Source organism: Diabrotica virgifera, chromosome 7 (assembly GCF_917563875.1).
Source record: "Diabrotica virgifera virgifera chromosome 7, PGI_DIABVI_V3a".
Classification (NCBI taxonomy): domain Eukaryota; kingdom Metazoa; phylum Arthropoda; class Insecta; order Coleoptera; family Chrysomelidae; genus Diabrotica; species Diabrotica virgifera.
The window spans coordinates 190,260,111-190,284,832 of record NC_065449.1 but is presented as its reverse complement, the minus strand read 5'-3'; the positions used below and the strand labels follow the sequence as shown (position 1 = coordinate 190,284,832).

Below are 24,722 nucleotides of genomic sequence, written 5' to 3'. Positions count from 1 at the left end.
ATTAATATTACAAAGAATCCTCTAATATACAAAGATTGCACTGGGCAGCTCACCTTAGAAGAATTGATAATGAACAGTACTACAGAACACCTAGTAGAATGCTTGGTGGCAATATGACAGGACATCAACCAGCAGGAAGACCAAAAAAGAGGTGGGTAGACGAAGTGAGAACCGATAGTAATGAGATATTGAAGGAGGATAACTGGAGGAGAGCAGCCAGAGACAGAGATACTTCGAGGCAGACGAAGCCAGGCCCCGACTTTGGCTATAATGCCATATGAGAAAGTGAAGTTATCTTTAATGCGTAATATGAAACAAAGAATACAGTGAAACTTTTGAATAATTCCCTCCCTATTTCAAAATAAAATAAACTTTAACAAAAATAAGTATATTTATAACAATTAACAAAAGCTTGGCCAAAATTGTCATATGTAATTTTTACATTTTTTTTTTAATTTAATAGAAAGTGTATTTTATATCAAAAAAGCTAGCAACAATAAAAACAATATTCTAAGAAAATAAGTACATGGAATACAAGAAAATACTTTAAATGCTGCTATATAAAAAGAAAATATCCCTAAGTATATCTTCTACAACATCGGCTTTGCCACTACAAAACTTAATACCATCCACCGTTTTTCTTACTTCTTCTAATTGGCTAAGATGCTCAGGCCATGCACACAGGTCAAAATAACCAGGACAATCTGGTGGATCATAAGTTCGTAGCTCCCTTCTTTCAAAGCACTCTTCTTTAGTTAATGTAAAGTAATACATCAGATCAAAAAATTGCAGCAAAGGTTTGTAATTAAAGATACAAAAGCCTTCAACGATTATAACTTTAAGCTTAGCTGTTTTTAAAATATCACAGATATAATTAATATCATGGACTGGTTTTCTTATTTTTTGGAACTTGTGGGTGACTCTCCTGGAACTATCATTCTTTAGAAGCGTAGATATATCTCGGTACATCCTTTCCATATCTAAACTAGTTATCACATCCCAATTAGCATGATTTAATTCAGGAATCCAAATGTGTCTAGGATCATCCTCACTCAAAAAATAATCATCTTGTGAAATAATTGTAGCTTTTGGTAACATGGCTCTTAATTTTTTAGCTGTTGTTGTTTTACCACCACAAGTCACTCCACTAATTCCCACTACTAGTAAAAATTCTGTACACTTTTGTTTAGACATTATTGATTTTTGAAATCTTACAGAATACTGAAGGAATTTGTACTTATGAGATTAAATTTATACATGCAAAGTTAGTTTTCTTACGTTGTTCTGGGATGTAAACTTTACGCAACAACTTGACCATTACATGATAAATTGTATACGCATTTTACTACAATCATTATCGAGTTTTTTTAACATAATTTTAAGATCAATTCGTAACCATATTATTCAAAATTCAAGGATTTCAAGGTTAAAACCATCACGTTTTTCTGACGTTTTTCATTTTCTTGTGGTCACAACAAGCCATTTTTTCAATTACGTATTTCTAAATATATGACGTCATTGACAGAGCAGAATATGTTTGACATTGGGTAATTGGGTGTGTTGTGGGTTTTATTATGTAATAATAATATGTAAAATGTAAACATAATCTTTACTGTAATGTTTTATTCGTATTCGTCTTATCATTTATTACACAATTTAAATAGATTAGCCAATGTTTATTAATTTTATGGGACTTTACATTTTACAGAGATTTGCGAAGATGTACAACATCACAGTAGACTTTAATCGTTTTATGGTTTATGGTTGTTTTGTTTTTAACTTGGTTCTACAGACAAAGCTGGGTCTCGTAAATTCCACGGCTTCGCGCAATCGTACTTGAGATGTTTGGATCCTGTTTGAAAATTTGCGTATCCGATATTCTGTGTTGTGAATTTTTAAAACTTGTAAGTGTGGTTTTTGACCGTTGTGAGAAATTATTTATTTAGTTTTGTGTTTATAATTTAAACTCTTGTTTTATTTTCAAAGTGTTCTTTTCGTTGTAAGTAGAAAATGAATCGTTATACATACTAAAGTCATAGATGCTATATAAAAAATCAAAAAGATATCAATTTGGATTTTCCATCCACATCCAGAATACCCTCCAATAAAAAAATTATACCCCAAAGAAAATTTTTTCCAACAAAAAAAAATTAAAAAGGGAAAAAGTTCAAAATTGCAAAAGCCGTCCTCAGAAGAAGCCAATATGCTAGTTGCAAAAGTTTTAATTCAAAAATAAATTATTTTTTATGGGTCAGTATATATGTTTTAAACTAAGTTTTGTTTTTATTTTTTTGAGAAAAAATAAAAAATACAGTACTTTTTTTGAAATGCTATTTTCCGAATAGTTTATAAAATTTCTTACGCTCCATTTCATAATAAAAAGTGGACTTTAAATTTAAAGTTTTCTTTAACTGTAACAATTAATTGCATTGTTAAAGCAGGTACCAACTTTAACTTTATTATGAATTCGAGCGTTAATCAAAATTCTAAATGCTCAGTAGATAATAACAACTTGTATTGAAAACAACATATATTTTGTAATTTGCAAAAAAACAACATATTTGCAACATAGGTAACAAAACAACATGCTTTGTTACCTATTTTAAAAAACTGTCTATCGTGCTCCATGAGAAAAGAAAATAAAACTAATTTCATCCTTTTCGTGTCTCAGATGGCGTAGCTACTTTTGCTATAACTACTCAACGCTTAGCTATACCACAGTATATATAGAGGTTCCACAGTAAAACCACTCCTATGTCGGCGCTTTGATCTCAAGAAGTAATACCGGCAGTACGCAATTGGTAATTCACCAGTGGTGGATGCGGGTTTTCCCTGTTAAAATCCGTACGTTTCTATGCGAGTAGCAATGCGAGAGTAGGGCAATAGCGACTAAGAACATTGCGCGGTCGCCATGCGCGACTACAGATTTTACTTCCAATTTTTCGGAGAGTGGTTCTACTGTCCCTATTTATACTGTGGCTATACTCTACCGCTACCACTATACCTACATACAATTTGTATTATTTTTTCAAAAAAACAAGCATTTACTCTGCAAATTGTATTTTTTGCTTTGCATTTTCATATGAAAAAACCGCGGTATTTACCTTGTACTTTTTTTAACTAGGTGCAATACTTAGGTAATATTATTAATAAAAAAATTATATTAAAATACAATGCTAAAAACTTTAATATATTATTAGCAATATTAAAAACTTTAATATATTATAAATATATTATATTATAGTATATTATGAATCAGTAGAAAAGGTTATATTTAAATTTCGTAAATTATAACTCCACTCGACCAGCGCACGACCACACAAGTACGCAAATACGGTTGCGTGAAGCGTGGCTCGAAGCCGTGGAATTTACGAGACTCTCGGTCTGTAGAGTCTTGTATGGTTTTATGAGTTTTATGTATGAATTTTGACATTTGTCTCAGGACAGGAGGAGAAAGTAAATATAACCAATATGTCACATTTAAAAACAAAAAACTTATTGATAAAACTTTTAAAATTACAAAATGACCGACTGGTTCATTCGATTACAAAAGGCCAAAAAGACATGTATAAAACAAAGGGATCTCAAGAAAGTTCGTTATGAATTAGAGCAAGGACAAGTGATGGTAGAGGAATATAATATACAAACTGGTGTTCTAACTAGAAGAGCCTGGAAACGATTGGGTATAATTGTTAATTTTCAAATTAATTGCCGCTTAAAGGGATTCTGTTGAATATTGCATTCAGAAATATATATGATCTTCTGTGCCACTATGACTCCACTAAGAAAGGTTGGCTATAACCAATGCAAATTGGTCTCTTTCTGCTTTTCTTAAAAGCTTATGCTTTTCTTAAAAGCGTCTGTGTGTTTAACCCGATCCAGTCACGAATGTTTGTCAGTCAGGATATTTGTCGTCTACTATGGCCCCTTTTTTCTTCAATTTTACCCTTGATAACCAGCTGTAACAACTCATACTTATTATTTCTACATGTGTGCCCCAAATATGCCGTTTTTCTCCTTTTAATGGCAGTAAAAAGCTTTGTCTCTTCCCATTCTGTGCTACAGCTAGGTACACCATTTCGTTCTACATGGTATTTTCAAAATTCTCCCAAACAGCCACATCTCAAAAGCTTCCAACTTTCTCATTTAGTTAACAATAACATTTCAAGCTTCGGCACCATAAAGAAGAATAAAGTGAATATAACATTTTACCATCGCATTTTGTGTATATAGGATTCAAAGTTAGGTATATGACTTTATAGGTTTTTTATAAGTAATATCTAATTTGAAAATATAGTAGTTATGCCCTAACAGGAGATATGGTCCAACTATCCCAAATTTCACTAGTCTGTCTATCCCAATAATTTATTGTCAGGGATAGATGAACCAGAACCGATGTAACTAGGTATACAATGAAGTTGTAGCATTGATCTCAAATCATAATCCGTTAAACTAACTTAGCGACATAACAAAGAAATCTAGTATAAAAAAATTCCAAATTACCAAAAGAAACAAACGAAGTTTTCTTCTAAACTATTCGTGAAAATCATAAGAAAGATTAAGGAGCGTTCTGTCTACTCAAGAGCAATAACTCCACACCCACTGCAGGGCTGCTGTGGAAGATGAGTGAAATATTAGATCGGTCTGTCTAATACTGGATGTTGACATATCCCTTAGAACAGCGTTTCCCAACCGGTGGGTCGCGACCCACTATTGGGTCACGAGCGGATTTCAGGTGGGTCGCGGCGTGGCTCTTACAGTAGCTGAATACCGTAAATATATAACATCATGGGTGAGGGATGGGTCGCGAATATGAAAAAACATCAGAAGATGGGTCGCCACACATAAAAGGTTGGGAACCACTGCCTTAGAATATAAAATAAACCAGGAAGGAGTACAATGCGAAATGACTTTGAGCCAGGAAGGAGGTTGCAAATGGCGATCAGCTGTTAGATTTGCTTTCTATCTCCAGTGACGCACCTTTGAAAGAGGGAAGAAAAGAAATTCTTAACGATTTTATTACATCTTTGATGTTAAACAAACAGCTATAGATCAAGAGAAAATACGTATTAATATAATATTTTGTTGAACAGTCAGTTAAATAACATTTTATTATACTAATAACTTCAGTTAATTGATTGCATATACAGGAGCTTTACCAGATTGTACGCCTATGCACACAGCTGATCCAATACACAAACACTTTCTACCTCTTTGACAGAAACTTATGAGTCATCCACATACGTTCAAGATGGCCCATTCCGCTAGAAATTTAAGGTGTTGTTGATATATGACAGACTCCTTCCTGTTTATTTTATATTCTAAGGACATATCCCCAACTTAACCTATATAATAAAATTTATTTTTAAGTTTTGTTCTTAACTGACTAGTATTATGTTTTACGCCAGTCAATGGGAGCAAGAATAGGATATTACCTCCGAATTCTATAATACTGCATGGATTTTAATGAAATTTTGGGCCTAGCCTCTACTTATCTCCTAATTCAAAGTCTACCCTATGCCGGAGTGTGCATGGTTCCCACCCCTTCTTATGAGTGGAAAATTTTTTGGTTAAAATTACCACGGAATTCGCTAGAGAACCTAATTCTAAGCAAAAACTATTTTATAATTTCGGTCCTTTTCCTAGACGAAGAGAAGGTAAATGCGTGGCCTAAGTGTCCTCTATTTGCTTCCTCCTATTTTCGTCGTCTCTGTGATTATATATTGTAAAATCCGGAGATACGGGATGCAGCCAGAAAGCAGTTTATTAACGAAAAGTCTTAGATTTAAAATATTGTTTATTATATTTTTATTTCAATTATTCTAATTGTTTAAAAAGTAGTAAACTTTGTATATAGGGCTTTTCGTTGTTTTCCTCGTAATACGAGAGATGCCGCTAGATTGCGTCTCAAAAGGTGGAATCATTGTATCGCGATGGTTTCCCTTAAATAGGCAGATTGTTTATGTTCCTTTCAGAGTTGTGACTGCATAGTTTCTCTGAGGAGGCATGAGGATGTTGAAATAGCTATATGGAGATGGTAGTCCAACTCTGAATCGAATATAAACAAAAACTGCCTTTATCTTTATCTTTATATTTTATAATTTTTTTTTAAAACTCAATACTTTTTGAGATATTCGTGGTTGAAAAGTGGACATTTTCATTGAAACATAATACCTTTTCGAACGGTTTTTTGCGAATACCTTAAAAACTATGCATCTAACTAAAAAAACTATATTAAACATTTTTGTAGGTTATAAAAAAACAAACGAGACATTTGCCTTCATTGGTAGGTGAAAATAGTTTGTTTTTTGGTACATTCTCAAATTGATGTATTCAACTTGAAATAACAGAGAAACAGTCGATTTTAGGTGTATAATGCTACTAATACCTTTTGTAGTGCTTGAAAAGACATTTAAAATGAGCTATATTAAAGGTCCATTACGTGAAAACTAAGCGAGATATGCTGCAAACAAAATTGATAACTAATGTATTTTAAGAAAAAATGAGAATTAATTTTAACCCCCATCCACCAAAATGTAAATGCTTCGTTTTCCTTCCACAATACCTTTTATTATAGTGTTCAAAAAGTTGGACGTGTTTAAAATGAATGGTTTTTGAAAAAAAAATATCAAATTATAGAGAGCATTTTTAAATTTTCTTAAAAATCTTTATTTTTCTCCATGTAACTTGAAAATGATAAGAGATACCGTAATGAAAAATAAAACGGAAATTTTTATCTGAAAAAGCCCTACATTTTTGTGTGGTATCTTTTTTCGTATCTCTTATCTTTTTCGAGTTATATGGAGGAAAAGGAAGATTTTTAAGAAAATTTAAAAATGCACTCTATAATTTGATCTTATTTTTTTTTTCAAAAACCACTCATTTTAATCCGGTCCAACTTTTTGAATATAGAAATAACACTATAATAAAAAGTATTGTAGAAGGAAAACGATGTATTTAAATTCTGATGGATGAGGGGTTAAATATACTTCTCATTTCTTCTTAAAATACATTAGTCATCAACTTTTTTGCAGAATATCTCGCTTAGTTTGAATGTAATGGACCTTTAATATAGCTTATTTTAAAGGTCTTTTCAAGCACTACAAAAAGTATTAGCAGCATTATACACCTAAAATCGACAGTTTCTCTGTTATTTCAAGTTGAATACACCGATTTGAGCATGCAGCAAAAAAAAACAAACTCTTCTTACTTACCATATCCCTCTTTGTATTTTAAATAGAAGATTTATGAAGGAACGAATCTCTTTGTTTTTTTATAACCTACAGAAATATTTTATATAGTTTTTTTGTTAGATGCATAGTTTTTAAGGTATTCGCAAAAATCCGTCCGAAAAGGTGTCATTTTTCAATGAAAATTACCAATTTTCAACCACGAATAATTCAAAAAGTATTGAGTTTTCAAAAAATAATTACAGAACAGTTTTTGCTTAAAATTATGTTCTCTAGCCTCTTCCCTCTAGCTATTTTAACCAAAACATTTTTCACCCCCGAGAAGAGGTGGGAACCACCCCCAAGATAATAGCGCACATCGGCATAGGGTAGACTTTGTTTCTTGAGCCATTCCCTACTTACTGTGAAAATATCAAGTAAATCGATCTAGTAGGATGGAATTCGGAGCCAAATACCCTCATTGACTGCCCTATTTGTCTGGACTATAATTTCTGATTGATTTAGGTTTCTTATGAAATCATAGTATCTAAATACTCTTAAAAACAAAAATTTTCTACATTGTAAGATCATTAATTACGATTTTAATTATCAGGTACATTGGCCGATGAAGAAGCATGGGATATAGAAATAGGAGATCCTGATCCAACTTTTCTTAATAAAGAAGAATGCAGTATTAAAGAAAGTTCAGGACAACCTTGTATAACTAGAAGAAACACAAGAAAGATCTTAGAATGGAGAATTCGAAATTTACCTTATCCTATAGAAATATACTCAGTGAAAGTGGATCCCGATGAGCAGTGCCTAGTAGTAAGAACATCTAATAAAAAATACTTCAAGAAGCTTCCTGTTCCTGACTTAGCAAGATTAGGTATTAGTTTAGATGAATCAAATGTGTCATTTACACATAAATTTAATACTCTAATTATTGTATATGAAAAGCCTAAGCAGTTGCTTGAATTTGAAAAATCTTTATATGAAGAAATTAAGAAAATTGAACCAAAAGATGAAGGAGATATGCCAGATTGTCGACCTAGTTGAATGAAATATAAGTATTTGTGATTTTAATGTGTAATATTTATTTATTTCACATTTATAGAACATAATACATTATCCTACTTTTATATATTTTATAAGTTTTATTATTCATTCCAAAACAGTTTATTTGAATTGTTTCAGACAATTGGTGTGACACCATCCTATCTGAACCTACCTACCTATCTTTTTTGAAGTTATACTTCTTTAGGCGCGATAGAGTGAATTTTTATTATTCTGCGCGCATGCGCACAGAGACAGTTTGATATTCGTTGCTAAATCTTTTAAGTTATGTATGTATCAGTCCAAAAAAGGTGTGGAAAAGGTATATTAGTGTTTTTAGTAAATATATTTATTATAATTTTTGTGTCTTTGGATTTGTCTTCATTGGGAGTAAAATAATACGTACTATTAAAACATTTTTATATTTAATACTTCACTTCGTCTATTTGTTACCGTGAAATGTCCGAGAAACCGTAAAAACAATGCCTTCGTAGCGTCATTGGTACAGCATTCGACTGGAGATCGAGAGGTCCCTGGTTCAAATGCAGACAATTGCTGTCTTTTTGTTTAATTTTTGGATTTTTAGAAAGTGATAAGTATTAAAATTAGTTTAATAAAATGAAAATAAACTGTTTAAAGTAAGTATTTTTTTGTTCTAGCTTATGCTAATCAGAATAACAAACCCTAATAGTAGGGGAGGAAAGTATGCTAAATTTGCAGTTACTCAAGCGTTATGGGGACCTATTGGGTTGTGAAGATAAGGTCATAAAGCCAAAAAAAGTTAAGTAAAGATTTCCATTTTAGTGGGGACTTTCTAGTTTTTAATTTAGTTTTCCATTTCCAACAATCGTTTTTTTTTATTATAGCGCCATCTATTCATAATTCGAAAAAATGTCTCAAATAAAAGTGACTTATTTTTACGCAAGGAATCCAAATATGCAATAAGAAAATGAGGGCTCTGATGTTTGCTTGATCTGATGTTCATTTCGCGAAATATCGCGGGGTTCCTATTTAAAATTCCCCCCCCCCCCAATCATCTCCATGAGACTCCATGGGGGTCGTGTTTGGTATCATTCGATAGATTTTTGGAAAATATTGAACAGGTATTTTTTAGTTTTTCAATCTGACATTTACTTCTCGAAATATTCGCTTTTCTCTTGTGAAACTTTGTGACTCATCCATTTCCTCACCCGTTGTCCTAGCTGAACGACAAACGCGACGCGACGCGAAAATATCAAGTAATGGTTGTATTTGTGTGTGGCCTACGTTTTCGGGTTAATCAGTCTACGACAAGACGCGACGAAGTGCGAACTTGTTTTGTTCGCGACGAGACTCGACGCACGCAGTGTGACATATCTTAAAGTCAGTAACAGCATCTCTTCAATAGAAATTGGTTTTTGAAAATTACTTATTGACAGTTGAAACTGGGTTTAACAGCTGCAATAATATACAATCGAAAGTACACTCTTTAAACCAACGTGGATCATTTCTTAATTTCGAATATAAATGATGAAATTCTCCAAATTTATTTTGCTCTAAATGTTTATATGATATTATTGTCTTTCTTCTTCGTTTATGAAATTTTTTAAATATAAGTATTTAGAATATGAATTTTCTAGTAATACTGCCGTATACTCCCCATACTGAAGAATAGGAATGAATTGACATCGTCACGTTTGTCCTAGGTTTAGCGATGAAAGGCGACGCGATGCGACGGTACATAAGACACACGTCGCGTGAAGTACTGGTCGTATCGCATCGCAGCGCGTCGCGTCTTTTTTCGTCGCTCACCTAGGACAACGGGTTACGCCCCGATCGAACCGTCAGATTTTTGAAATATACACTGTTGTGCATGTACTTAACTTACCTTATCTTAATCTGACGATTTCGAGTTTTTCTAAGGATAGATTTTTCTGACTCCCCTTAACGAACTCCTCTGAATTAAGATCCAATATATGGTAGGGGTACAAGGTTTTTCCCCATGTGATAATCTGACTCGCTTGAGTAACTGCGAAAATCCCCGCTTAGTCTCCCCTACCATAAGCTATGTAATCTGATTTTCTATGTCTATCTATCTAATACCAGCTTCATTTGCCCAATATTAGACAAGGGTGTTCCTTTTCCCTGCCATTTTCTTTGTTTCTTGCTATATTCATCTAACTTGGGCCATTGCATTTTTGAAATGATCTGCCCATTGCATTTTTTATCTTCTTTGTTTATTCCTGTTTTCTCCAGGTTTCTCTATTTGCTCATGGATATAGGTGAAGAATACAATGGCAGCCAAAGTGAAGCAGAATATCTTCTATAGTGTGTGAATGACAGAAGTTGCAACCCCCGATTTTAGGATTGATATATAATTAACCAGCATAGTATTGTTTGACTCATTCTGAGCTTCTACAAACAAAAATATTTTCTCCAAGATTAAAATTAATATACATATTTTTATGAACAGCTCTTCTCCAAAACATGTTTACACCAGTTTGTTGAAACCATGCTAGGTACTTATATTTTTTCTGAGTCATCCAACATAATCAAAATATTTTAGTTCCTGATTGTTTGTTTAGTTCTATAGGTATTTAAAAATTTGTCTAGAATTTGCTACTGACGCTTTCCCCATTTTTTGTTATACACTTGCGATCATAAAAAGCGGGTCACTCGACGAATTATTCAAGTTAGATGTCTCGAATTTTCTAAACCTTTTGTCCGATTTGAGTGATTTTTTTAGTATGTTATAGCATTATTCTCTAACAATATCGCTATAATAATATTGTTGCTAATTAGACAGGTAAATTGTCATTGTATACCGGGTGTAACAATCATACTGTGTTTATTCCTCAAAGTTCGGAACACCCTGTGGAATGTTTTAGCATAGATAAAATATTGAATTTAAAACGCGATTGTAGCCTTAGGCTTTCTTAACATTTTCTTTTTTGTTTTATTTGTTTATGTTGGATAATAAAAAAGTTAGACACGTTAACAATTAACCATGTTCTTCATCAATACAGGGTGTTTCTAAATAAATGCGACAAACTTTAAGGGGTAATTCTGCATGCAAAAATAATTACCGTTTGCTTTATAAACGTATCGACATATACGATTTGCTATATACCGTTTGCTTTATAAACTACAATCGAGTTTTAATTTCAATATTTTATCTATGCCAAAACATTCCACAGGGTGTTTCGAACTTCAAGGAATAAACACAGTATGATTGTTACACCCGGTATACAATGACAATTTACCTGTCTAGCATTAATATTATTATAGCGATATTGTTAAAGAATAAGGCTATAACATACTAAACGTGACCCGTCAAAATAGCCCGGTCAAAACAGCCCCGTCAAAAAAGCCCCGTCAAAATAGCCCCGTCAAAAAAGCCCCGTCAAAATAGCCCGGACACAAAATGGCCTCGACAAAATAGCGCGCAAATAAAATAGCCCCGACAAAATAGATCGCACACAAAATAGCCCCGGTCAAAACAGCCCCGGCTAAAAGAGCCTCTTAGAAAACACCTCCAATAAAAAGTTTTACCTTTTAACGGAGTACCATTTATTTTAAATTACTATTCTAGTTGGGAAATAAGCCACAATTTACTTTAAAAAAATATTTTATTAATGTTTCGACTTCCACTTAGGACGTCGTTGTCAAAATACAAAATATTAATAAATTAAACAAAAATGTTATTGCTCAGTAAAAAAATTCTTCTAATAATTTAATTTAATCAGACTCATTCATATCAGCAATTCAGACGTACAGTATGGTGCAAATGGAAGGAATAAATTCGTTATTTCGTAAACCCGCGACGTTAAGGAAAAATCCTGAAATAGATCGATTTTTATTTTTAACCTCATTTGAAAGGTTATTTAATTCTCTATTTAGTAATATAAACAATTACATAATTATTTATACAAGGTGTCCAAAAACTTTTTTTAATTTAAATTATTTGAAAAAAGGAAGAATGTATTTAATTTATTTAATTTAAAATGCATTTTACTGTTGCCCGAACACAGAAAAAAATGTATATTTTTTATCAAAATCATAAATAAACATTGATTTTCGCTTAAATTAAATGTTCAAACTTCCAAGAGGCACCCGTGTTGAGCTGGCCCCCCCCACTTGCAAAAATTAAAAAACAAATTGCCCTGATTTATGAGCTATTTATGAGCTCTCATATTCCGCAAACTAAAAATTTTGAGCTCGTTCCACTGAGCAGGAATTTAATACCCTAAAGTTACCCTGAGTCAGCCCCCCCCACTACTTAAAAATAGGAATATTGAATCGGTTTTTGCGGCAGAATTACGAGCTATTTATGAGCTCTTGAAATTATATACTTTCGATTTTTGAGCTCATCCCCTTCACCCCCAAACAACCCTTTAATTGATTTAACTTAAGAGAAAGATGCTGAGAAAACTTAAAATATATCGTATTGCGGATATAATTCATATAGCTTATATACTCTAAGAATAAACTATTAAATCAAGAGCATTTCGATTATTGAGCTACAACCCCTTCGCAAGAAAACCACCCTATCTTCCCGGCTTAAGAGAAAGTTGTACTTAAAATGCATTAAACTAATTATTTGGCGACTACATATCATTTAATAATTTATAAGCTTCCAAATTACGCGCATTTAGATCAGTAAATTGCAATTTATTTTGTATAGTGCAGTCACTGAAGGTAAAAATCAACGATTACCTTCAATTTCGGTGAACCTTCATCGATTTTCACGAAAATTGGTCAGTAGTTAGAGGATACGTCAAGAAACAAAGGTGACATGGTACCACCTTGCGCCTTTACCCTGAGGGTGGATACCGCCCCTTCTCGGGGGTGAAAATTATTTTATAACAAATAAATGCACAAATCAATAAAAGAACAAATTAAAAGCAAAATTTATTATATAAAGTTAATAAAATAAGTCAATACTTTTTAAGTTATTAAAGATCAAATATTTTAATTATTTGTGAAAAAATGCATGTTTTGAAGAGGTTTTTTGTAAATCACTGAAAAACTAGGTTTTTACAAAAAAGTTAATAGTAGTTTAATTCGTATAGCTTATATTCTAAGAATAAACTCTTAAATCACGCGTCTTTCGATTATAGAGCTACAACCCCTTCGCAAGAAAACGACCCCATATTCCCGGCTTAAGAGAGAGAGAGTTGTTCTTAAAATAATTTAAATTAATTATTTGGCGACTACATATCGTTTAATAATTTATGAGCTTGCAAAATATACGCATCTCAATTATTGAATTGCCATTTTCTTTCTATAGTGCAGTCACTGAAGGTAAAAATCAACTATTACCTTCGATTTCGGTAAATCGCCATTTATTTTCACGAATTGACAATAAGAACTTGGGGTTTTAGCCTGGGGTATATGTCACCCCTTCTCGGGAGTGAAAATTACTTTATTAAAAATAACCCCACAAATCGAGAGAGGGACAAATTGTAAGCAAAATTTGTTATATAATGTGATTAAAATAAATCAATACTTTTTGAGTTATTAAAGATCAAATATTTTAATTTTTGGAAAGAAAATGCATGCTTTAGAGCGATTTTTCATAAATGACTCAAAAACTGTAAGTTTTTACAAAAAAGTTTTCATCACTAAAATTGAAGCTAATAAAAAATATAATAAATTGCTTACTTTAAAAACCCTTTAATGTTAATTTAAAGTAAGTTATTGGTAATTAAATGTATATTTTTTCCGCGACTGTTCAAATCTAAGGGTTCAAGCTTAAATAACGGGAAAGAGATGCATTTTATAACACTTAGGTACTAAATACTTGTCAAAGTACTTAGAAATGCCTATGAAAAATAAGATCCAGAAAAAGTTGATAGTATCAAAATCCGCTCACCAATTTTCGTGAAAATGAATGGAGATTTACCGAAATCGAAGGTCATAGTTGATTTTTACCTTCAGTGACTGCACTATAGAAAGAAAATGGCAATTCAATAATTGAGATGCGTATATTTTGCGAGCTCATAAATTATTAAACAATATATAGTCGACAAATAATTAATTTAAATTATTTTAAGTACAACCCTCTCTTAAGCCGGGAATAAGGGATAGTTTCCTTGCGAAGGGGTTGTAGTTCAATAATCGAAAGGCGCGTGATTTTAGAGTTTATTCTTAGAATATAAGCTATACCAATTAAACTACTATTAACTTTTTTGTAAAAACTTACAGTTTTTCAGTGATTTACAAAAAACCTCTTCAAAACATGCATTTTTTCACAAATAATTAAAATCTTTGATCTTTAATAACTTAAAAAGTATTTACTTATTTTATTAACTTTATATAATAAATTTTGCTTTTAATTTGTTCTTTTATTGATTTGTGCAGTTATTTTTTATAAAATAATTTTCACCCCCGAGAAGGGGCGGTATCCACCCTCAGGGTAAAGGCGCAAGGTGGTACCATGTCACCTTTGTTTCTTGACGTATCCTCTAACCACTGACCAATTTTCGTGAAAATCGATGAAGGTTCACCGAAATTGAAGGTAATCGTTGATTTTTACCTTCAGTGACTGCACTATACAAAATAAATTGCAATTTACTGATCTAAATGCGCGTAATTTGGAAGGTTATAGATTATTAAATGATATGTAGTCGCCAAATAATTAGTTTAACGCATTTTAAGTACAACTTTCTCTTAAGCCGGGAAGATAGGGTGGTTTTCTGGCGAAGGGGTTGTAGCTCAATAATCGAAATGCTCTTGATTTAATAGTTTATTTTTAGAGTATATAAGCTATAGGAATTATATTCGCAATACGATATATTTTAAGTTTTCTCAGCATCTTTCTCTTAAGTTAAATCAATTAAAGGGTTGTTTGGGGGTGAAGGGGATGAGCTCAAAAATCGAAACTATATAATTTCAAGAGCTCATAAATAGCTCGTAATTCTGCCGCAAAAACCGATTCAATATTCCTATTTTTAAGTAGTGGGGGGGGCTGACTCAGCCCCCCCCAATAGGGTATTAAATTCCTGCTCAGTGGAACGAGCTCAAAATTTTTAGTTTGCGGAATATGAGAGCTCATAAATAGCTCATAAATCAGGGCTATTTGTTTTTTAATTTTTGCAAGTGGGGGGGGGGCAGCTCAACACGGGTCAAGAGGCAGAGAAGACAGGACTTGACTTCTCTGAAAAGACCATTTTTATGTAATGTGGGTAAGATAAACATCTGAATAGAGTATAATTTATCATTCCCGAAAAAATGTATTTTTAAGGAATTATTTCATTATGAATTCTGAAGGGAGCTTTTTTGACGGGTCTATTTTGTCGGGGCTATTTTGTCGGCGGGCTATTATTCCGCGGCTATTTTGTCGGAGCTATTTTGTGTGCGGGATAGTATGTCGGGGCTATTTTGTCGGAGCTTTTTTGACGGGGTACCACATACTAAAAAATCACTCAAATCGGACAACAGGTTTAGAAAATTCGAGACATCTAACTTAAATAAGTCATGGAGTGACTCAAATAAGTGTATTTGTTCTGTTTTCTAAAACTGGTTCAATAATTGTAGTTTGGCAAGTGGGTTCATTTCCTGCAGTCGCCACAAAGGAAGGAAAAAATAAGACTGGTTCATCAATTTTAAGACACAACAAAAAACATTGATTGAAATCAATCAATATTCTTGAAGTCTTTGACGCAGCAATGGCTTTTTATATAGTGATGGTTCTTAGTAAATGAATAATAAAAAATAATTTATTGAATAAATAAAACAATTACACATACACAATATTTACATGCAATTAATTAAAATAAAAGATTCATCCGAAATTTTCGAAATGATGAATAAAGTATGGTAATTTTCTTCCTATGTTTACTTCATCACAAGCAGACATCACACTTTTGGTTAAAGGTCTGGGCCCACAGCTGAATACACCGATTTTGCTTACCTAAAACAGAAATACGTGAATAATAATTTATATGAGTATTCATATAAATAGGCCTGGATCCTGCGTACCAAAAAAAAGTTTATTAATGGCAAGCTGATGGCAATTTGTTAATAGCTGAACGGTGTCTAGTCGGACAAACTTTGATGTACGGGAACACTGGAACAGGAGAAGTTTTAATTGTGGAACAGGTTACAGGTTTCGAACGTCAGACTACGAAAACGTCCCACGTATTTTGTCGGGCAGAACTTCCAATTGATTTGTTACCTTTCATTAAAATCTCATGCAAAAATCAGACTGCTATCGTTGATTGATGTATTGAGGGCTGCTATTTACCACCAACACAATTTCTGTTATTTGACATGTCTACGTGTCGGATTTATTAAAATGCCCAACATAGTACTTGTCGAACAAACCTTTTTCATTATACATATTGTAAAGATTGTAAACTTAAAAACAACCTGCTAGGTTTCACAATCATAAACTTGTCTGGATGGCACGTTCCACATTTAAAACCGTTCCACAATTAAAACTTTCCCTGTTCCAGTGTTCCCATACATCAAAGTTTGTCCGACTAGACACCGTTAAGCTATTAATAAATTTTCATCTTGCTATTAATAAACTTTTTTTGGTACGCGGGATCCAGGCCTAAAAGCAGAAATACGTGATTATTAATTCATATGATTATTAATGTGATTACACTTTAGACCAGGCCGGATCTGTTTTGAGGTGGATGTGAGAGGTGGCATTCGGATTTTTGCAGATAAAGTTAGGTAACAACTTCAATAATTATAATTGACTTATGCTCCTTCTCAAATATCACCGGAACGTTAATAAAAAAATTAAAATATTTAAAAATTTCGAAAAACATCGAATTTTTTCTCCTTTCTTTGCTTATAACTTTAAAACGATTTATTTTTAAATAAAGTCGTACAAAAATAAAATAAAGATAACTAAATTTTGTGTGATATACGACTGGTTAAAAATGTCTTAAATTATTACTATTTCTGCAAAATGGCAATAAATACAAAATAAGGGGGCAAAATAAGCCTGATCTTGTTCAATGTTTTTCAACCACTTTGGTTGCACTTAAAACCTTCGTAATTCGCTTAAAAAATTTCTATAATATACTTAAACCTTCCACCAAATTTCATTAAAATCGACCTAACATATTTTGCATAATAATAATTTTGCAATCAAAATTTTTTTGAAAAAGTTTAAATTTTTTAAAAACTTTCTGAACAAAAAGTAGACCATTTAAAAGGTTGCTAATTTTTTAACATATAAACAGGCGCTCTATATATCTAATAAACCTTACAAAATTAAAATCGGATTATTTAAGCAGCCTCACCAATGTTTCAAAGTTATAAACAATTTTTTGGCTTATAACCAAATTAGTTTTGTCGCCAGGGGGGGGGGTGCAACGATCTGATTTATTTAGATGGACTTACCCAAGCCAGTTTTATGTATTTTGACCCGTAGAACACAAATTTTTTGGGTAACAGTTGATCCGGACGTCGATAAGATTGTTATAAACAAAGAACTTGAGGAATTACATAACAGCGATCTTTGGTAAAACAAAACATTTTTTGAAGTGAAAACTTCTTTAGGGACGTTGTGTACTGTTTTTGGATAGGGGAAAAAGCATTGAATTCGCGACCGTCATCGCGACCGTCATTGCGACCGTCATCGTTCATGCTGTATATTATGTGTATGTACATATAAATTGTGTAGACGTATTTAAATTTAAAATAAATATAAAACCTATTTTACGATGGGGAAAACGGATTGACTTCGCGACCATCATAGCGGCCGTCATTGCTTCGACGAAATAAATTTTGTACGAATATACAATATATTATATTATGTGTATGTATATATAAAATGTATAGAAGTATTAAAATTTAAAATCTATTGTAGTGTGGGAAAAAGGATTTATTTCGCGACCGTCATCTCTTCGGCGAAATAAATTTTGTACGTACATATATATATATATATGTTTTATGTGTATGTATATAAACTGCGCGTCATAGAAAACGGGCACCCTAAAAAATGGTTCATTTTTATGTCGCGTATCTCCTAAACCTGTTGTCCGATTTAAGTGATTTTTTGAATATGTTATAGCCCTATTCTTTGTTCATATCCCTGTAATAATATTTTTGCAAAAAAGGTAAATTTTCATTATATACCGGGTGTACGAATCAAACCGTGTTTTTTTCTCAAAGTTCGGAACACCCTGTGGAATATTCTAGCATTTATAAAATACTGAAATTAAAACCCAACTATAGCCTCAGGTTTTCTTAATATTCTTTTTTTGATTCATTCACTTATGTTGTATAATACAAAAGTTATGTACTTTAACAACTAGGCATGCTCTTTATCAGTACAGAGTGTTTCTAAAGAAGTACGACAAACTTTAAGGGGTAATTCTGCATGAAAACATAATGACCGGTTGCTTTATAAACATATGTCCGCAAATGCTTCGTTTCCGACCTACAGGATGTTGAATTTTTTCTTACAAACTGATGATTTATGTATTGCTCTAAAACCGGCTGAAATATGCAAATGAAATTTGGTGGGTTTTAAGACGTAATTTTTGAACATTTTTTGACATACAATTAAGAATTTTTTATTCACCATTGGCGTGCATACGAATAATATGATCGGTCATATTACCCGTATGCGCTCCAATAGTGAATATAAAATTCTTAGTTGAATGTTAAAAAATGTGTAATAACCATCTCTTAAAACCTACCAAATTTCATTTGCATATCTCAACCGGTTTTAAAGCAATAAATAAATCATTAGTTTGTAAGAAAAAATTTAACATCCCGTATCTCGGAAACGAAGCTTTTGCGGATAAATGATTATAAAGCAAACTGTCATTATTTTTAATGCAGAATTACCCCTTAAAGTTTGTCGAACTTATTTAGTCCTTAAAACCCTGTAGACTTATAACACCCTGTACTGATGAAGAACATGGCTAGTTGTTAAATTTCATAACTATTGTATTATCCAACATAAGCGAATGAATCAAAAAACAGAATGTTAAGAAAACCTGAGGCTATAGTTGGGTTTTAATTTCAGTATTTTATAAATGCTAGAATATTCCACAGGGTGTTGCGAACTTTGAGAAAAAAACACAGTTTAATTCGTACACCCGGTATACAATGAAAATGTACCTTTTTAGCAAAAATATTATTACAGAGATATTGACAAAGAATAGGGCTATAACATATTCAAAAAATCATTTAAATCGGACAACAGGTTTAGGAGATATGCGACATCAAAAATAACCCATTTTTTAGGGTGCCCGTTTTCTATGACGCGCAGTTTATAAATTGTGTAGAAATATTTAAATTTAAAATAAATGTGAAACCTATTTTTGGATGGTGAAAAAGGATTTATTTCGCGACCGTCATCTCTTCGGCGAAATAAATTTTGTACGTATATTTATTATGTGTATGATTTTTGGATAGGGAAAAAGCATTGAATTCGCGACCGTTATCGCGACCGTCATCTCTTCGGCGAAATAAATTTTGTACGTATATGTATTGAAGTGAAAAGTTCTTTAGGGACGTTGTGCATTTTTTGGATGGGAAAAAGTATTAAATTGGCGACCGTCATCGCTTCGAAGAAATAAATTTTTGAAGTGAAAACTTCTTGAGGGTCGTTGTGCATTTTTTGGATGGGAAAAAAGTATTAAATTAGCGTCCGTCATCGCTTCGACGAAATACATTTTTGAAGTGAAAATTTCTTTAAGGACGGTGTGCACTTTTTAGATGGGGAAAAAGTATTGAGTTAGCGAACGTCATCACTTCGACGAAATAAATTTTTGAAGAGAAAACTTCTTTAGGGTCGTTGTGCACTTTTTGGATGGGAAAAAGTATTAAATTAGCGACCGTCATCGCTTCGAGGAAATAAACATTTGAAGTGGAAACTTCTTTAGGGACGTTGTGCACTTTTTGGATGGGAAAAAGTATTAAATTAGCGACCGCCATCGCGACCATCATCCCTTCGGCGAAATAAATATTTTGAAGTGAAAACTTCTTGAGGCACGTAGTGCACTTTTTGGATGGGGAAAAATATTAAATTAGCGACCTTCATCGCTTCGACGAAATACATTTTTGAAGTGAAAATTTCTTTAGGGACATTGTGCACTTTTTGGATGGGGAAAAGTATTGAATTAGGGACGTCATCGCTTCGTCGAAATAAATTTTTGAAGTGGAAACTTCTTTAGGGACGTTGTGCACTTTTTGGATGGGGAAAAAGCATTAATTTAGCGACCGTTATTGCTTCGACGAAATAAATTTTTGAATTGAAAATTTCTTTAGGGATGTTGTGCCTTTCTTGGATGGGGAAAAAGTATTGAATTTGCGATCGTCATCACTTCGCTGAAATAAATTTTGTACGTATATAAATTATATGCATATGCATGCTATAAATAGCATAGGGCCTACGCATCGCGTATATGATATAGGTATAGCACTTCTTTTTGGATGGGGAAAAAGCATTGAGCTCGTAATTTATATAATATAAGAAGTTTTCACTTCTGCCGGCACTCCCACGAGTGCTTTTAATTTTTTTTTATTTCTTGAGTAATTCTAACGCGGTTGAACTTTAAAAAATCAAAAAATTGCAATTTTTGAACCCGAAAAATTTTTGATTAAAAAATAAAATAGCAATTCAGCTAACAGCATTTGAAAATTTAAGTCAAATTGTACCGGATTTGATTATTTTCATTGATAAAAATTAATTTTTTTATTGTTAAAAAAAGCTATTTGTTTATAAGCCAAAAAACTGTTTATAATTTTAAGACATTGCTGAGGCCGCTTAAATAATCCGATTTTATTTCTGTAAAGTGTATTAGATAGGTAGAGCGCCTCTTTATGTAAAAAAATTAGCCAACTTCTAAATGGTCTACTTTTTGTTCAGAAAGCTTTTAAAAAATTTGAAATTTAAAAAAAATTTAGATTGCAAATTTATTATGCAAAATCTATTAGGTCGATTTTAATGAAATTTGGTCGACGGCTTAAGTAGGCTATAAGAATTTTCTAAGCGAATTACTAAGGTTTTAAGTGCCACCGGAGTGGTTAAAATACTTTGAATAACAACAGGCTTATTTTGCCCCGTTTTTTTGTATTTATTGCTATATTGCAGAAAGGGTAATACTTTAAGACATTTTTAAGCAGTCGTATATCATACAAAATTAAATTATCTTTATTTTATTTCTGTACGACTTTGTTCCAAAACGAATCGTTTTAAAGTTATAAGCAAAGAAAGTAGAAAAAAATCGATATTTTCGAAATTTTTAAATATTTTAATTTTTTTATTAATGTTCCGGGCATATTTGAGAAGGAGCATAAGTCAATTATTATTATTGAATTTGTCACCTTACCTAACTTTATCTGTAAAAATCCGAATGCCACCTCCCACATCCAAAAATAGACGTTTTTTCACAGATCAGCCCTGGTCTACTTCAGTAAATAATAAAAGTGTAATCACATATGGCAGTGAAGTTTGGCCAATGAAACAAAGAACAGAAAATGTTACTAGGAACAGAATTGGACTTTTGACGAAGAACAGAAATGCCAGATGACAGGATCCCTAAACAGATTTTGACGTGAACGTCACAAGAGAGAATGACAAGAGGAAGGCAGATAAGAAACTGGAGCGAAGGAATTTGAAAAGGTTAAACAGATGAGAAGAATGGCGGTTAGAAGGCGTCGGAGAACGCTGTAAACCGATAGTACTAGTATTATTAATGTAAAGTATTCTATGAAAGTTGGATAATAATCTGATAATCTTCACCTTCAATAAATCAAATTTTAATGTTATGAATGCATTATGCTTTATTAAACAAATCATTCTCCTATAGCGCTACAGCCCAAGTCGGACCCTGGCCTCCCTCAGCATCCGCCTCCAATATCTCTGTTCCTGGCTGCTCTCCTCTAGTTATCCACCCTCAATATCTCTTTAGCATCAGTTCTCACTTCGTCTATCCACCTCTTCCTTGGTCTGCTTACTGGTCGACGTCTCACGTTCTACTAGGTGTTCTGTCATTATCCATTTTTTTAAGGTGACCTGCCCAGCGCAATCTTTGTATTTTTGCATAATTTGCTATAGTGGGTTCTTTGTAATATTGATACAACTCGTGTGGTTGAAATTTATTCTCCACATACCATTGTTGCAGAAGGGTCCCAATATCCTTCTCGATATCCTTCTTTCAAAAGTATTGATACGGTTATTGTCTTTTCTGTCATGATTCTTGATTCTACGCCATATGATGCTATTGATCTTATGATAGTTTTGTAGAATTGTAAATATTTTACCTTAATTTGTAAGACTCCTGTATATATTTTTTATTTTTTAATTATTAGTACAAACACGAAACAAGCGGGCGTCGGCGACGCTCTTAGGGACAGATGTGGAGGCGTATCTAATCGACGGGTAGTTTAGTGAGAAGATTGTGTCTATTTTCAATCGTTAAAGATAAACAAGTAGTCGGCTTGACTTATTTTTATAGTTTTAGTTTATTGGGAACGTTGGTCCCCGCTCAGGGGAAAACGGAAAAGGGAGATTAGCCTAAGAGAATTTGTTTTTAGCGTAGGTGCGAGAGTTAGCCGATTTTGAGATTCTGAGGAAAGACATTGTATTTGGCAATAATCGAAGGGACGAAGTTTAAGACATACTTATATATTGACAAGCCGGTCATATATTAAGTAGATAAACGAGATTATTTCAAAGACAGTTTCTTTTGTGAGAACTCGTAAAATTTTGGTCGCAATTTTTGTCAACACTTTTACATTTCGTCAATTTAATAGTATCAATAATTTAGTTATCTATTTTATTAATTAAAATTGTTAAATATCACACGGACTTTTATTACAATTGTCTTTAACGAATCCCACAGTTTTATATACCTACGTTGAACTTTATTTCCTTATAGATGTTTTTTGATCCAAATACCTGCGACAGAGAGAGAAGTATGCTTTGTTAGCAAGAATTATCAGTTTCCATATGTCCTCCTCCTCGCTACCGTCCTTATGTTATCTGTACACTCAAGTATGTGAGCTGTTTTACTACTTTAATATTATCGTCATCTAATGTTAAATTCTGCAAGTTTCGTTGTTTCCTAGCTTGAAATAGGGCTTTAGTTTTATCTACGTTGACTGTTAGCTCTATTTCTTTCGCATTTCCTTCAAGCTTCACATAAAGTTCATTGATGTTTCTTGCGGTTTGTCCCATCAAGTTTACGTCATCTGGGTACATTATATATTCCATACATATATTTAACCCTCTAGATATCATAAAAACTATTGAGAACATCTACCAAAACAACAAAATGGAAGTCAGAATAGATGGACAACTTACAGAACCTATAGATATAGGCAGCGGAATAAGACAGGGAGACTCATTGAGTCCTATGCTTTTCAATTTAATCATGGATGAAATCATCAAAAACGTCAACAAATAAAGAGCATATAGAATGGGAAACAAAGAAGTAAAAATACTCTGCTACGCAGACGACGCAATATTGATAGCCCAAGATGAAGATAGTCTGCAAAGATTAGTCCACAGATTTAACATAAGAGCAAAAGAATTCAATATGACAATTTTATCTCAGAAAACCAAAACAATAGTAATGAGTAAAGAACCAATCAGATGCAAAATAGAAATTGATGGTATCAGTATTGAACAAGTAATGGAAGTAAAATACCTTGGAATTACATTGTCAAGTTGCGGAGACCTAGACAAAGAAGTGAGAAATCAAGTACAAAAAGCAAATAGATTGGCAGGATGCCTTAATAACACTATATGGCGAAACATATTAACACTGAGATGAAGTCAAGAATTTATAAAGCCAGTGTAAGATCAATAATGACATATGCATCAGAAACAAGACCCGATACAGCAACAACACAAAGACTACTGGAAACGGCAGAGAAGAATTAGAAAAGTACTGAGAAGAATTACAGTAATTACACTGAGAGATCGAAAGAGGAACGAAGATATTAGAAGACAATGTAACGTACAGTGTATAAACGAATTGACACTAAATAGAAAAAAAGAATGGAACAACCACATAACCAGAATGGGGGAGACACGTGTAGTCAAAATAGCAAGAGATAAATCACCAATCGGAAGAAGAAGTATCGGTATCATCGATATCATAGAGGTATCAATCCGCCAATGAACAAGCAGAATTGCTTATAAAGAGGAAGAAGAAGAAGAAGATATATTAAACAGAGTTAGAGCTAGTCCATCTCCCTGTTTTAGCCCTTAAGTTATCTGGAAAGGATCTGGCAATTGATTTTGAACTCGTACTTGCACTTCTGTGTGAAGCATGGTGGCTTGAATTAACTTTACTTTTCATGGTATACCAATTTCGTGCATAATTAAATATATTTTAACTCTATTTATGTTAACGTAGGTTTGTCGAAAAGCTGCAAAGATTTGGTAGATATCTATGTCGTGCTCCCAGGCTTTAGCTAATATTTGTTTTACGTTGAATAGCTGGTCAATAGTAGACCGTCCTGGTCTGAATCTAGCCTGGTATTCTCGTATGATTTTTTTTTGTGAAGTGACTTAATCTCCGGTTTATG

General features: G+C 32.8%; 3 protein-coding genes across 3 annotated transcripts in view; 1 reads left to right on the top strand and 2 right to left on the bottom strand.

Moving 5' to 3' along the window:
* Positions 1-372: 372 nt before the first annotated feature.
* LOC114326349 (nicotinamide riboside kinase 1) lies at positions 373-1,460 on the bottom strand. The gene has a single exon (XM_028274685.1). It carries the CDS (start codon positions 1,192-1,194, stop codon positions 547-549), a length of 648 nt encoding a protein of 215 aa, XP_028130486.1. The 5' UTR covers positions 1,195-1,460; the 3' UTR covers positions 373-546.
* Positions 1,461-3,055: 1,595 nt separating this feature from the next.
* LOC114326350 (protein DPCD) lies at positions 3,056-8,315 on the top strand. Its single transcript, XM_028274686.2, has 2 exons — positions 3,056-3,683; positions 7,783-8,315. Exons 1-2 carry the CDS (start codon positions 3,524-3,526, stop codon positions 8,226-8,228), a joined length of 606 nt encoding a protein of 201 aa, XP_028130487.1. The 5' UTR covers positions 3,056-3,523; the 3' UTR covers positions 8,229-8,315.
* Positions 8,316-15,907: 7,592 nt separating this feature from the next.
* The window catches only part of LOC114326347 (dual oxidase), a 276,211-nt gene continuing 267,396 nt past the window's right edge, over positions 15,908-24,722 (bottom strand). Inside the window, exon 18 of the mRNA XM_028274683.2 lies at positions 15,908-16,119. Within this exon, the coding sequence (XP_028130484.1) occupies positions 15,991-16,119 (129 nt within the window). The 3' untranslated portion in view covers positions 15,908-15,990. The remainder of the gene's footprint in view (positions 16,120-24,722) is intronic.

What these genes read in the sequence shown, in the direction of transcription:
- LOC114326349 (XM_028274685.1), bottom strand. Translation starts at nt 1,194, where the DNA reads ATGTCTAAACAAAAGTGTACAGAATTTTTACTAGTAGTGGGAATTAGT.
- LOC114326350 (XM_028274686.2), top strand. Translation starts at nt 3,524, where the DNA reads ATGACCGACTGGTTCATTCGATTACAAAAGGCCAAAAAGACATGTATA. An exon ending in AAGAGCCTGGAAACGATTGG is followed by an intron (nt 3,684 to 7,782) that starts GTATAATTGTTA and finishes TTTAATTATCAG; the next exon opens with GTACATTGGCCGATGAAGAA.